A 15,116-nucleotide genomic window follows, 5' to 3' on the forward strand; every position below is an offset into this window, starting at 1 on the left:
AATCCCACAGAAGTCCCTCCACAGGGTGCAGGATCCAGATTTGGGGAGCCTGGCCCCTGGGGTGGGAGCAGGAAGATATGTAGTGTTCCCCTAGCCACCAATGGTAATTTTTAATGAAAAGTTAATGCTGCCTGAACGGCAATACCAGGAAGGAACTCAGAATAGGGGAGGAGGAATAGGGCCTCTGTGTGGGTGGCCTGGTATCTGTAGCAAATTCCTATAAGATGTGAGGTTTAGGGTGTAAGCTTCTGTTCAGTTGTGGGGGAGGGGCAACTTTTCCCCCCAGGCCAGAACTGAAAACTCTGAAGGGTTTTCTTGCAACTGCCATTTCACCCAGAGACCCTTCCATATTTTTCCATGGAGGAATGATTCCCCCCAATGGGAAGGATTTATGTTAAAGATGGTGGTCTCTTAAAAACATATTTTGTATCAAAAGTCTGGGCAAAGAAGCAACTTCTACCTTTTGGCATAGGTATTTATTTAAAAAGTTAAGAAAGAAGAGGAAAATCAGTACCATCTTAATAAAACTACTTCCTGAAATTTTCAGTCATTGTGATTCCAGGTGTCATTGCCTTTTCATTTAAACTAAAAGCAGCAGTATTAAGTACCGGTCAAATAGTCTCCAGTCAATGACACTAGACTAGATTGTTATCATGGTGATAAAGTAAAGATAAATAGGTTGTGTCATTTGGTGGAGGGAGTGTTGTACAACTGAGCTTTGTAATAGAATCAAACAAACGTTCTAGACAGCATGTTTTAGTGTACTGAGAATCTCTTACTGTAAGAGCAACATGCTGTTATCACTGTTTTAGCTGCCATGACAACTGCACAGTTTGTGAATGCCTTGTTTGAATGATCTTGCAGGCAGCTGACTCATTGATATTCTGAGTGTCTTTCTACTGCAGGCACTAGAAACCCTCCCTGTACATCAGCCAATATTTACTATTATCACAGTGGCCAATATATGCAAACTTTATTGTTGGGCAGCTGGACCAGAAGGAAAAAATCCATTCCTTAGTAACGGTAGTTTTTGAGTTTTTTATTACCAGTACAAAATTATTTTGGTCTTGCTAAATGGTTACAGCTTTCCTACCTGATGCAGGGTTTGTAATGTTAAAGAGAGACTTATTCTTCAGAGCTCTTCCCACTTTTCCTTTCTATGTTTGCAAATGAACATTGCTTGGAATTTCCTTCTGTGTTGTTTGTTTTTTAAAAGAGAGCTTGTTTTTTGTCAAGCCATCCTCTCCTGATCTTTGATTGTGTGATGAAGTCCTAATATTTGTATTCATAATACCATAGCCCTTTCCTTGCTAATAGATTGTGTTGCAATTAATGCAAGGACTTTGTCTTGACTTCGGGATCAGGGTGAAGCAAAGCTGTGAGGGGCATGGGGAGAAACTTCTTAAACAGTGTTGCTTTAATAACAGCATAAGGAATACAGAAAAATACTAGCCATGTAAACTTCATTTTGTATGAATGTTTGTTCTTAAATATGTTTCAAAGGCTTTCTTCCCTGCCTCCCCACTGTAATACTTAAGGTTGCTCAGGATAGGCCTAACTCAACTCCCATTTAAGTCAGTGATTCCATTGATTTCAGTGGGAGCAAAGACAGACCAATGCTGAACACATCTGAAAATCTCTCCCTATATTTTTACTTGGTTACTAGATCTGATTATTTACCTCTGACATTAGGATTCAGGATGTGAGTGAAAGGACAGGATTTAAAATGCATTGTAGCAATTTCTAAAGTCTCAGTGACACACATCTATATAATGATGTGTGAATGGGGGAAGTCCCGGATGACTGGAAAAAGGCTAATGTAGTGCCAATCTTTAAAAAAGGGAAGAAGGAGGATCCTGGGAACTACAGGCCAGTCAGCCTCACCTCAGTCCCCGGAAAAATCATGGAGCAGGTCCTCAAGGAATCTATACTGAAGCACTTACATGAGAGGAAAGTGATCAGGAACAGTCAGCATGGATTCACCAAGGGAAGGTCATGCCTGACTAATCTAATCGCCTTCTATGATGAGATTACTGGTTCTGTGGATGAAGGGAAAGCAGTGGATGTATTGTTTCTTGACTTTAGCAAAGCTTTTGACACGGTCTCCCACAGTATTCTTGTCAGCAAGTTAAAGAAGTATGGGCTGGATGAATGCACTATAAGGTGGGTAGAAAGTTGGCTAGATTGTCGGTCTCAACGGGTAGTGATCAATGGCTCCATGTCTAGTTGGCAGCCGGTATCAAGTGGAGTGCCCCAAGGGTCGGTCCTGGGGTCGGTTTTGTTCAATATCTTCATAAATGATCTGGAGGATGGTGTGGATTGCGCACTCAGCAAATTTGCGGATGATACTAAACTAGGAGGAGTGGTAGATACGGTGGCAGGTAGGGATAGGATACAGAGGGACCTAGACAAATTGGAGGATTGGGCCAAAAGAAATCTGATGAGGTTCAACAAGGATAAGTGCAGGGTCCTGCACTTAGGACGGAAGAATCCAATGCACCGCTACAGACTAGGGACCGAATGGCTAGGCAGCAGTTCTGCGGAAAAGGACCTAAGGGTGACAGTGGACGAGAAGCTGGATATGAGTCAACAGTGTGCCCTTGTTGCCAAGAAGGCCAATGGCATTTTGGGATGTATAAGTAGGGGCATTGCCAGCAGATCGAGGGACGTGATCGTTCTCCTCTATTTGACATTGGTGAGGCCTCATCTGGAGTACTTTGTCCAGTTTTGGGTCCCACAATACAAGAAGGATGTGGATAAATTGGAGAGAGTCCAGCGAATGGCAACAAAAATGATTAGGGGTCTGGAACACATGACTTATGAGGAGAGGCTGAGGGAACTGGGATTGTTTAGTCTGTAGAAGAGAAGAATGAGGGGGGATTTGATAGCTGCTTTCAACTACCTGAGAGGTGGTTCCAAAGAGGATGGTTCTACACTCTTCTCAGTGGTAGAAGATGACAGGACAAGGAGTAATGGTCTCAAGTTGCAGTGGGGGAGGTTTTGGTTATTAGGAAAAACTTTTTTACTAGGAGGGTGGTGAAACACTGGAATGCGTTACCTAGGGAGGTGGTAGAATCTCCTTCCTTAGAAGTTTTTAAGATCAGGTTTGACAAAGCTCTGGCTGGGATGATTTAATTGGGGATTGTTCCTGCTTTGAGCAGGGGGTTGGACTAGATGACCTCCTGAGGTCCCTTCCAACCCTGATATTCTATGATTCTATGATTATCTAAAGAGAATACTCTCACATGGAGTTGCTCCCCACTACAGATAATAATTTAGATCCTTCCCCCGTTGAAATCAACAGGAACTTTACTTCGATTCTGATAGAAACAGAATTAGACCTAAGGCACCTGAATCTGCAGAAGAGCCTGTTGTCCTGTACCTACTTTGTCCACGTGTATTTCTTGCACTCAGAGTCCTTTTTCTTTCCCTCTGCTTCTCAGGATCTGAAAGGAGCACTGCCTGGATACATATTGCCATTTTCAATGCAGTGGGCCATAGCTGAAGATTTGGCAATATTTACTTTACAGGCACACATACTATTAGTTTTTATTTGTACGCTGTACCTCTATTATTGTACTCTACCGAATGTTTTGGAATACAGTTTATTTCATACAACACCTTCCACACAAAGAACGGTTTTTGTTTTTGTATGGTATTTTTCATACTAAATTGCATTGTTTAACAAATAGGTATTTATCTGAAATCTGAACAAGGAATAAAGTGTTTAGTATGAATACTGCTGAGAAATGTTAACTCCCTCAATATCTGTCTATAACACTTAGTTCTTCTAGTGCTTTTCATCCATAGAGATCACACTGCTGATATTGAATTTTTTTAAAGTTTTTTTTTTTTTTAGTACAAAACATCACTCAGTCTAACTTGTATTTGTGATTTGCATATTATTGTACAATTGAATAGATTTTAGTAAAAAGGAAACAATTTTTAATTTGATATAACTGTTTGGTAAAAACATACTTTAATAATCTTTTATATTATTAAAATGCTGCTTTGAAAACAAGCAGAAATGTAGGGGTACTTTGCTTATAATGGGAGTAATATGAGTAATTTCGGAAGAAGGATTTTCCCGTAAAGAATTAATTTGGAAATTTTAATATAAATGTCAACTTTGACACTTTAGTAATGTCTTATAGTCATATCTGTCAAAGCCATAAATATTTACACCCAATTATAAATGATGTTATGTATGCTAGTGTCAGTGAAGACTACTTATTTAAAAATTGTGTAGTATTTTACATTTTTGACATTGAAGTTTTATGGCTTGTTTACTTTAAGGATGACTTTACAGCAGCTGTTCTCAACCTTTCCAGACTACTGAACCCCTTTCCGGAGTTGGATTTGTCTTGTGTACACCCAAATTTCAACTCACTTAAAAACTACTTGCTTACAAAATCAGACATAAAAATACAAAAATGTCAAAGCACACTATTACTGAAAAATTGCTTACTTTCTCATTTTGTCTGTATGAAATTTTAGTTTGTACTGACTTTTTATGTAGCTTATTGTAAAACTAGGCAAATATCTGGATGAGTTGATGTACCTCCTGAAAGACCTCTGTGTACCCCCAAGGGGACATGTACCCCTGGTTGAAAACCATTGCTCTACAGTACTTGAAAACTGGTAAGCGTCTGTCATTGTGAAAAAAACATATGATACCCAGTGTTGTAGGGAGTCACAGAACTGTGAAAAGAAAGCACAAATCTGTTGGGTTTTGTTGGCTGTCTAGCTATTGATTTCATATTGGAAATATTTTGCACACATTCTTACTTATTTTGGCTTTTAGGTTACCTGCTTGCAGGACTTTTTTGAAGATGATGATGTCTTCATTGCATGCGGACCTGAGAAATATCGTTATGCTCAAGATGACTTTGTACTGGATCATAGTGGTAAGACACTAATTTAAAGTATTGAAATGTTCAATTCTCCCTGAACTCCCCCCTTTTTTCCCCTTCCTGATTCAAAAGTGTGTTTTTTGGAGAAACTTATTGAAATAATTTTTCCAACCAAACATGTTTCTTTAATAAAATAATTTTCCAAACAATAGTTTAGCTACAGTCCATTTCTCAGTGTGTGTTTTGTAAATCTGGTTTATTTTTCATGGGCAATGGACCTTGTACTTAAAAGAATATGGTGAACGGCAGTGAACTTTGAAAAGGGTGCTTTTAATCTGTTCCAAGGGCCTGATCACTGAAGTCAATAAGAATATTTCCACTGACTTTGATGGGTTCTAACTTGGTCCCCATTATCTTGTTTTGAGTTTTTTCAAAAATCACATGTAGCTGCTGTTTGCAGACCTACAAGAATCATCCCATTCATTCCAAACGTCTATTAAAGACATGCTGCTTAGCCAGTTTATATGAACAGAACTGATTTATTATTTTGTTGTAAACTCATAAAGAAGAATGAGCTTGTGCATGCATGCTTTCTTTACCTCAGTAGATATTTATACCATGGCTCTGTATTAGCTGCTAAAAGTTGTTTTCCAATAAAGAGAGAAACTCTATAATGTAAATTCAAAGGGAGTTTTAGAATTTCTGTAAAGATTATTCAATTTGGAATCTCAAGTAATGTGAAATTATTTATGATGAAATTTGAGACAGATTTACAATATTTATTGCACAGTTTCTCTCACCAGCACATCTCATTATGCATCTTTAATATTAGAAATATTCCAAGGAACTGCGGTGATCAGAATCTAGGAGAGTACTGTAGCTAGATCCAGTGTTAGGTTGACAAAGTTTAGTTTCTAATTATTTATTTTCCTTATTGTGAGTGATCTGCCTCCTTGGTTCTTCCAGTGTATTGACACTGGTTCAGCTACTGAACCAAATTATCCTCCCTTGAATGAAAATACTTGTGAAGAGAGGATGCTTGGCATTGGTCTCCTTATGAAATGCCCACAGATCATTCAGGCTGGGGGGGGGGACGGACTTTTTTCCTCTCTCTGTTTTTTTTTTTCTGTTAAACACCTGAATTATTTTTGACAAAAATGAAAATTTTATTGTTGCAAGGAAAAATTGCAACCAACTCTAGTCCTGGTGGCCTTTCCCATCAGGTCTGCTCCCAGGCCTGTGTGAGACTGACAGGCCTGCACTGGTAATGCAAAAAGCCTGAATACAATGTTAAGATCTAAAAGTGGTTTCCTCACCCCCAACCCCCAACTATTAGTCTTACTTTAGTTATCTCATTTTCATCGAACGTATTAATTCTATTTCTCTTTGATTTCCATTGGTCCCTCTCCCCTGAATCCATTAGGACTTGTCTGGGCTTGGATTTGGAAAGTATTAGCCTGGGGTAGACAAGGCAGCATGCCTTTAATGTGGATTGAACAGGTTGAGCTTGAAGCTTTAACCTCACACAGGCCTGAGAGGAGAGCTGACGTGTTAGCTAATATCTTCCAAATCATAGTCTAGACAAGGCCATAGTTTACCTTCCAGTCCCAGTCCATCAGTTCTCAGCCTGGGTGTGAGGTATTGGTGAGACGATCTGGGTTGGGCTCTTCGCTTAGAAGCTGCAGTAGCTCTGGGGGTTTCAGTGGAAGAGAAGGGTAGCTCAAGGTCAGCAATAGAACTTAATTGTCTGGCCGGAGGGAGGGGCAGTCACTAATCCTATCCACCCTTGGTAGCTGGTCAAATGCTGAAGACTCAGCAGGGGAGGCAGGAGTCTGAGAATAGACCCAAAAGCTGGACGTTAGGTGGTCTGGTGTGAGAACTAAATGGCTGTGTCTCCCTCGAAGCAAGTGGTGGAAAGAGTATAGGGATCCTAGTCTAAGCCCTGCCACCCTTGCCTGGAGCACGTAAAGGGAAGCAGATGAAGCCATGGAGAGGCCATGTGAATTAGGTGGGAGGGGACAATCTTAATTGGTTTGGAGAGAAGTAGTAATGTATCAGGGGACAGAATAGCCTGAGGATGGTAAAATGGGGGCACAGAGAAATGAAGAGAGAAGGAAGGTTTGAATTGATTTGGTAATATGGGAGGAGGGTTGTTCGGCATAAGCAGGGTTGAATTTGTTTCGTGGGGATTTGAATCATTTTGTATTTGATTTTTATAAATTGATCCAGTAGCATGTGTGAATTCATTTGTTGGTGGGTTGGATTGAATTGATGGCATTGGTGGGAAATGGGGAGGAAAACTGGTCTAATTGGGAGAGATGATGAAAGTTTAGTAATGGGTGTTAACTGCAAGAATGAAAAACTTCCCAAGATGGCAATGTGTGTGAATATTGGTTGCTTTCGTCTTTGGCTTCCCTTTTATTAATAGATGTATGTGAGGTGGGTGGGAGAAGATAACTTTATTGGCTCTGCCCTTTGGTGCCCGCAGGCATTTCTCACTTCCTCTGAAAATTGGTAGGAATGGCACTGCACTTCTGGCAAAAATAACCCAACTGCCTTAGAGTTAAGCTAAAATGAAATTGGCTTGAAGAGGCAGAAGGTGCAGGTTTCCAACCAGTTAACAAGATTTCCAGTGTGTCAACATGTGCTCCAGCATGTGTGATGCTGCATTATATATAACTGTCATTACAAACTACAGAGGTTGGTGAGGCATCAGAAGAACCCCCGTACCACTTCATTCATTTCACTGTCTCATATATGTCTAGATACAAATTTGAATTGTACTATGAATCCAACTTCAAGGCACGGAGAAGTACTGCATTCAGAATATTTCAGTATTTGGCCAGCTCAAAACAGAATTTATATAGTATGTGGGTTAAAGTTTTTTGGATTCTTCTATAAATTAGTTTTATTTAATTTGGCAGAAATGTTGGAAAATGTCAGTTTGTTTCCTGAGCAATAAACAGCTGCCATAGGTGGTCTAATTTAGAATTGAATCTGTACACTTAAATATTTTCCAAACTCAATCTGTTTCCTTCCAGAATGTCGTGTTATGAAGTCATCTTATTCCCGTTCACCTGGTACACCAAGGCAATCTGGATCCAAAAGCCCAGGACCCTCACGTCGAAGCAAGTCACCTGCTTCAGGTACAATTATAAGGAAATAGCTGAATAGTCAGAGCATATGAAACTTGTAATTTGTTGAATGGACTGCAAAGATTGCCATCTTTTTATGAAGTGCAAATGTTATGTATTTCATGAGTTAGAACCTAAAATGCCAAGTTATGCCACACAGATTTTATACGCCAATTGATGGCATGAAATGCATTTATTCTGAACCCTGCAAAGAAAAGAGATTCTTTTTCATTACAAGCCAAAAAGGTTTGAATTTGTGAATGTTTACAGTGGTTTGTGCTAATTGTACATTTTAAGGATAAACTTCAGCATGGGGTTGGATTTGCTGAAGACCCCTATTTACTGAAATGGGATCATCTGATTAAATCCTCATTCATTACACTAAAAATAAACCCTTCTGTGGTTCGAATTTAGGGTTTTTCCCCTTTCATATGTTGAACACTGTCAAAATATAGCAGTTTGCTTCTTTGAGCTGTTGTATATTGCCCTGTGAAATTACATAAACATGGTTTCTTCTCATACTTCCTGTCATTTTATAGTAATGTTCAAATTGTCTCTTCACCTGCTGCTCGTCTGACTGAATAGCACATTTCCAAGCATTGGGTCATTTTACTTGAAAATGAGAAAAAGGGGAAAATTTTTGCTTTCGCTTTTTACCTCACAAGTTATTGTGGTTTTCCCTCACCTCCACCCCAAAATATAGCAAAACTCAAATGGTTTTTCTCTCCACTGCGGAAAAGTGACACTGACATTGAGCCATTGAATATAAAAATATATGATGCCATGTTCTGATTGTGGCTATATGTGCAGCTCCTGTATGCGTATCAAAACCAGAATATAATCCTGTTTTATTATTTTCAAATCAATTTTTACTGCCTTGCTAGAGTGATTTTCATTGTCATTTTGTGTCTTTTGTGTCACAAGTAAAAGTAGGATATTTTTTAGTTTCAGAGAACAACTGTAATCATAAGAAAGGGCAGTACATAAAAGGCTGATTTCATAACTGATATACACATAGGTCATGTAAGCCTGTTAACCTCATTGAAATTGTATGGGGTGTAACTCTTCAATTAATTTAGTTCAAAATGTAGTGATTAGTACTAATATTTTCATTTTATGATTTATTTATATTCTAGTAAAGCTCAGAATGTGCTAAGCAATGTCCACACACCCAAGAAGACAGGCCTTGCACCAAAGTTTTCAGTCTAAAACTTTATTCTGCTCAAACCTTTACATGAAAACAAAGGGTATAAATTTCAAAAGCGCTTAAGTGATTGAGGTGCCAAATGTCTCATTTTCCAAAGTGACATAGGAGCCTCAGTCTAACGGAATGTCTTTTCATGGGACTCTAGGCTCTGAAATCATGACTGGGACTTGGGCACTTCGATCGCTTAGGTAATTTGAGGATTTTACGCCAAATTGTCTGGTATTTATGTTTATACTTATCATATTTTCCCTTTCAGTTTTTGATGGTGATTGTTGCTTGTGCATTTACCCTTCTTCCTTTGTGTGTATGCTGAATAACTTCTCTCCTTAATGTCTTTCTCCTTTGTGTCAAATGAATGAGTGCAGTAAAGAGGGGTGGCCACTACTCCAGTGCTTATTCTACAGCAAAATCCCCAGGTGAGCCATTATTATTATGGCTTTATCTCACCATTGTGCCTCTTACCTTTCCATTTACCCTTCTCTCCATATCCATGAATGTATTACAGTTTGCCACACACATTTTATGCTCTGGAAAACAAAAGCATGTTGGATCTATCCTACTTGTTACTGTAGGTCTTTGAGTGGGCGAGAGAGCGAGAGTGTGAATGATGTTTGTAACTGCCAGACATCTGCAGACAGTGCAGTAAAATTAGATTTATTAAGGTATAATTTAACTACATATAGAGAAGCATCTTTATAAGCTATGAATGTATATAGGCATTCTAGAGAGTGTGATAATGAGAAATTTTAACCAACACCACCAGAAAAGATTAGCTGGAGCTGAGTCACTGAGAATTACTGAAAATGTAGTTAAATTCAGAATAATGTGGGACTGATTTGCTTCTAACTTACACCAGAACAAGTCAGGCCCTATATGTTTTCTAACTTTTTGTGAAGCAAATGAAATAAATGTAGTTTTTTCTTGGATCTCTGCTATTTAAGGCTAAGTCCTAGATCTATAATCTGGCAATGTATTTATGTGGAAAAATGGGTCAGCCATGTCCTTTAAAAAAAAAAAAAAAAAAAAACCAAAACCCCAACCACCTCCGTTTCCCACGTAAATATATGTATTCTTAATTGGCAAATGGCTTACAATATTGGACCACGCTGAAAATACAAATTTTAAAAATCTTTTAGTGTTGTTTAAAAACCCTCATATGCTAGTGAATTGTGGCATTGTATATTCCATTTAAGGAACTGGGGAAAAGGAAATGTATTTATTTGTATTATAACTCATACTCAAAATGTGCTTGCTGCTGCCCCATATATATAGAAAGACACCAAACCCTTCTCCTAAAGTGCCTACAACTGGAGAATTGATTTAGAAAGGAAAAGCTTTGTGTGTATGTGCAACAATCAGCGGCAAGTTACAAATACATCAAAGTATGACTGAGTCTTTTTATTGAGAATGTCAAAGGAAGGTATTGCAGTTTTAACTGGCAGCTGCTTTCCTCCTTTTCCTTAAAGTCTGTCCGTGTGAGATCTCTACTTCTTGGGAGCTGAGGGGGCTCAGCCCCTCCCAGGATTGGGTCCTACGGGTCTGTCCTCACTACAGTTACAACTATGTTCTAGCACTCATCCAGACTGGTTGCAGAAAACATGGTTGAGATCTGTCCTCAGATCAGTCTCTTCTTGTGTTGTCTCCAGCACAATACCATGTAGCTACGAAACATCTCTGGGCAGCTGTCCTATACTGCCTCCGCAAGGGATTAGAGTCAGGGGAGAGCAGCATGCAGAGCAACACCAGCAGCCCAGGGGGCAAGGTACTCTGGGATGTCTTACTTCACAGATTGCTGGGAGGAAGGAAAACCAGTTGGCCAAACCATTGCACAGACCTGGTTAGGGGTCCTTTCCACACCTGAGTTTTATGAACAAGTTAGAGGGAGACAACCATGTCCAGGCCTAGGCCTCTGACAATGGCAAAATATGGCCAGCTGTCACAGTGACTAACAGTGTTTACCATGTTGTGCATGTAGTGGTTTAGAGACCAATATGGTACTAACTGGTTACAAACCTATGTAAAAGTTATCACATAGGCAGGGCCTACCCAAACATACCATGGCAGGCACAAGATAGGGAGCTGCCGATGAACTATGTAAAATGAGTTTCTGAGTAAAAGTGACAATTTCTGCTCCGATAGCACTACTTAGCTGATTTCAGGCAGAATTCTCTAGACAACCTTCTTTTATGTTCTCAAGCTGTTTTTTTGTTTTTGTTTTTTGTTTTACCAATAGAATTTTAAAATCGAAGTTCTTATATGGCTTTCCAGGAAGTACAATATAAAATAATAACTAACACTTAAGCCTTTTCGTACAATTTACAAAGTTAACGAAGCATTATTCTCCCCATTTTACGGAAGGGATGTCTGAGACACAGAGAGAGAGGAGATCTTCCAAAGAGCCTAAAGGACATTCAGTGGGACTTGTGTTCCATTTAGATGCTTTTGAAATCTCCCTCAGAGTGGCTTGTCCTTTGTCATAAGGTGCTCAGTCCTGCTCTCATTAAAGCCAATTGTAAAACTTTCATTGATGTTAGCAGTGCAGGATCAACCCCTTAGTGAATCAATAGCAGAGCCAGGAATAGAACTGGGATGGTCATCAGATTCCAAGAAGACTGATTCCCTAGATAAATGGTGCTTAATTTTTAACCTAGCATCATGCACATTCAGGAGGATCATTTGTTAAGGCTGTGGAGCTGCTGTGTAATCACAGTAACCACTGAGATCACAACTATTCAAGCATTACAAAATAAAATAGAGCCTGTGTAGGAAGACTCCTCAATTCCCAGAGAAGTTCAGTATTGTATGTTGGCTGGCATTTGCACAGCAAAAAACAACGGTGGTGCTTAAAAGAGTAGTGCATAGCGAGATTAGAGAGATTCTTCACACATCTGAAAAAGTGTAGGTGGTTACTTGTGTTTCCATGGAAACAAAATGTCTTGTTGGCAGGTTTTTGTTTTTCTTAAAGGAGAAACTTCCTCCCACTGTGAAGCTTTCTTTCTTTTTTTTTTTTTTTTTTTTTTCTGTTTAGTTTCCTGATCAGTTTTTCCTCTCCTCAGGCAAACAAGGATTGGATGCAGAAGCAATACATTGCATCATTTAATAGAGACTCCCTTGGTCAATCTTATGAATGACACCGATTTAGCCCTTTTTTTGGAAGAATGTAGGACCTGATCTAACTGCCCCTCAAGCCAATAGGAGTACAGTGGAGGTTTTATTAGGCCCTGAATAATTAGAGGGGTTAAAATGGGTAGATTCTTGACATCAGGGGTTGGGGGAGGGAGAATTTTTCTGTCCTCTGAGAATTTTCTCATTGATACTTATAGTAACTCCTTGAAAGTTCAAAAATGAAATGTTAACTTTTTTGAAAATATTTTTCCGACGCACAATACTCTATTATTAAGGGTTCAATTGAGAATCTGTAGTCTAGTACTGTTTAATCCCCAAAACACACACATTTTAATTTAAATGAAAACACAACTCATCTATAAAGTATTAAGTTGACTTTGTAAATGGGAAAGAGGGAAAGGGAGGTCAAATTTTGGCAACCTGAATTGTATCTCTCTAATATTTTGTTATGATATCACAATAAATTATGCAACTTAAAGATCCAATCCTGCAATCTTTGTGTACCCAAACCTCCCACTGGCAGACTGGCTCTCATGAAACTGGAATAGAAATGCAGTGTTTTGTATGTGCAAAGGATGCAGCGAATTGCCAGCCAATGGGAGTTTGAGTGAGTAAAGGATACAGTACTGGACCTTATGGTTCTTTCTGAGATTCTGGTGTTGGGCCTGTTTGGTCTTTATGTGAGTAAACTCAGATAATACCTCAGAGAGGCACGTTATATTGCAACAGGCATTTGTGTTTTTATCTTTTAATAATCTTTTCTTCCTCTTGGTTGCCTTTGTTGCTCTGGACAGTCAATGGAACATCCAGCAGCCAGATATCCACTCCAAAATCTACCAAGTCCTCCAGCTCTTCACCAACCAGTCCGGGGAGCTTTCGTGGACTCAAGGTAGGTGTTGCACACCTGGATCTTTTGCAGCAGAAACTGAAACTTTCATGCTTATAACCAACCCCTTACTAATTGGACAAAGTTCTAGGTGGTGCTCAAGAATAAAAATCAAAAGTATGTACATACCCACAAGAAATCAAAAACCGTTTCTAGTCCATAAGCCATTTTTGCTGGTTTAATTATTGAATTAAGTTAGGTGGGAGATTTGAGGTGAGATTCTGTGATGTCTGTTTCAGAGGTGCTGGACAGAACTCTGAGTCTATGGGAAGGGGGGCGCTGGTGGCTTTGAGCCATCTTTGTGCCTACTTTATCCCTCCCTTCCCATGCAACTTAGAAAGCCTAAAGCTACAGTAACCTCCCAGGGCTGCTCTATGGGCTGCAACACTGCATGCTGCTGCCCCACCCCTGACATGCCCCTCTTGCCCCTGGCATATTCTTCCTGCCCCTTATATTAGGGCTTTCTCTGAGGGCAGCTGGCGGGCTTCTGCAGTGCCTGCACCAAGAGAATCATCCCCCAGTGAAACCATGGCTTTCCCTTTACCAGGGCTCTGGCCCTGTTATCTTCTGTGTGGGGCTAGAATGGTGGTGAGACTTTTTTTTGCTGCTGTCTTTTGTAGGAGAATTTTCTAGTCAATACATAAATTACAGCATTTCTCCAAGTTCACTAGAGGATTCACTTCCTGATCATTTCAAGTTGCAGCTCCTATTGTTGAAAATAATGGTTGTAAACAGGATGCATAATTTCATCAAAAATTGTCTCAATTTAGAGAGCATAGAAAGGACAGACCACAATTAGAGTGGTACTCAGGTTTGGGTTTTTTGACATACTAATTATTATTGAATCTTTGTATATTTCAACTGCATATTGCACTGCTTTCTGGCAGGCTTCCCTGGTGAGCCTGCTAGAAAGGAATTTTGATTGACATGATAAGTTCCAGTATATTCTTAAACAGGGTGGATTTGATTTAAATCAAATTGATTTAAATCACTAGTCAGAAGACTCGCTTTAATCATGGTTTTCTACATAAAAGTGCATTCTTGTTGGTTGTTATAACCTTAATACACATTCTTCAAAACTCAGAGATAGATGTAGGTTTCATTTTTAGAAGGTACACACTATACATTTTTAAACAGTGATTTATTTTGAAAACTTTTCAGATGAATTTTACAACTATATCAGAAAATGAATGATTGTTTGGTTATTTCATTTACCAAAGGTAATTGAAGCAGATATTTATGAAGTTATTGGGAGGTGAACTATCTCCAATTCAACAAGTTAATCATTATTCTTTTTTCAAGGATTTTCTTGCCATGCTGTATTAGGATGTGAATATCACCAGACAGACATTTAAATTGTTTTATTTAACTAAAACAACAACCGTAAGTGTTCTGGATTTTTTTCTTCAACAGCAAGCATATAATATTTTAACAAAACAAGCATATGTCCCTCGCTTCTTACATTTATCTCCAGACTTCTTCTCCTTGTCCAGATCTATTCCGCCCCCAACAATCTTCTGTCCATTGAACTTTTTGAAACTTTGCACTTTAGAGAGAGGTAAGGGATTGACTCTGTGTACACAAATTTTCAGAGGAACAATAGAGTTGAGGTCTGTTATTTCTCACCTCTATATATTATTATGTAAAAACATTTTTGCTGTTAACAAGCATGTTACCTCTGGAAACAGAAATCCACAGTTTGAGAACTGCAAAACTAAGCATCTCTGATGGTATCTTCTAGACTGAGCACTGAGTCCCATTGGGTAGATAGAAAGATTAACCTAAATAATCTATACAGAAGCCTGTGGAACCCCATAAAATTGGGTCCCTAATCCATGAACTGTTGGAACTCCATTTACAAAACTTTTCTTAAACATTACATGAATATATTATCTCATACTATAGAATTA

At 39.0% G+C, this 15,116-nt stretch overlaps 1 protein-coding gene across 5 annotated transcripts in view; it reads left to right on the forward strand.

Moving 5' to 3' along the window:
* Nucleotides 1-15,116, forward strand: part of DCLK2 (doublecortin like kinase 2) — a 137,378-nt gene that overhangs the window by 57,986 nt on the left and 64,276 nt on the right. For 3 of the 5 annotated variants that reach the window (XM_074950973.1, XM_074950975.1, XM_074950977.1), the window contains exons 3-6: nt 4,805-4,907; nt 7,895-7,999; nt 9,560-9,610; nt 13,115-13,209. In XM_074950973.1, coding sequence (XP_074807074.1) covers nt 4,805-4,907; nt 7,895-7,999; nt 9,560-9,610; nt 13,115-13,209 — 354 coding nt within the window. The remainder of the gene's footprint in view (nt 1-4,804; nt 4,908-7,894; nt 8,000-9,559; nt 9,611-13,114; nt 13,210-15,116) is intronic. The other 2 variants (XM_074950974.1, XM_074950976.1) reach the window with 1 other exon arrangement.

This window comes from Natator depressus, chromosome 4 (genome assembly GCF_965152275.1).
Source record: "Natator depressus isolate rNatDep1 chromosome 4, rNatDep2.hap1, whole genome shotgun sequence".
NCBI lineage: Eukaryota > Metazoa > Chordata > Testudines > Cheloniidae > Natator > Natator depressus.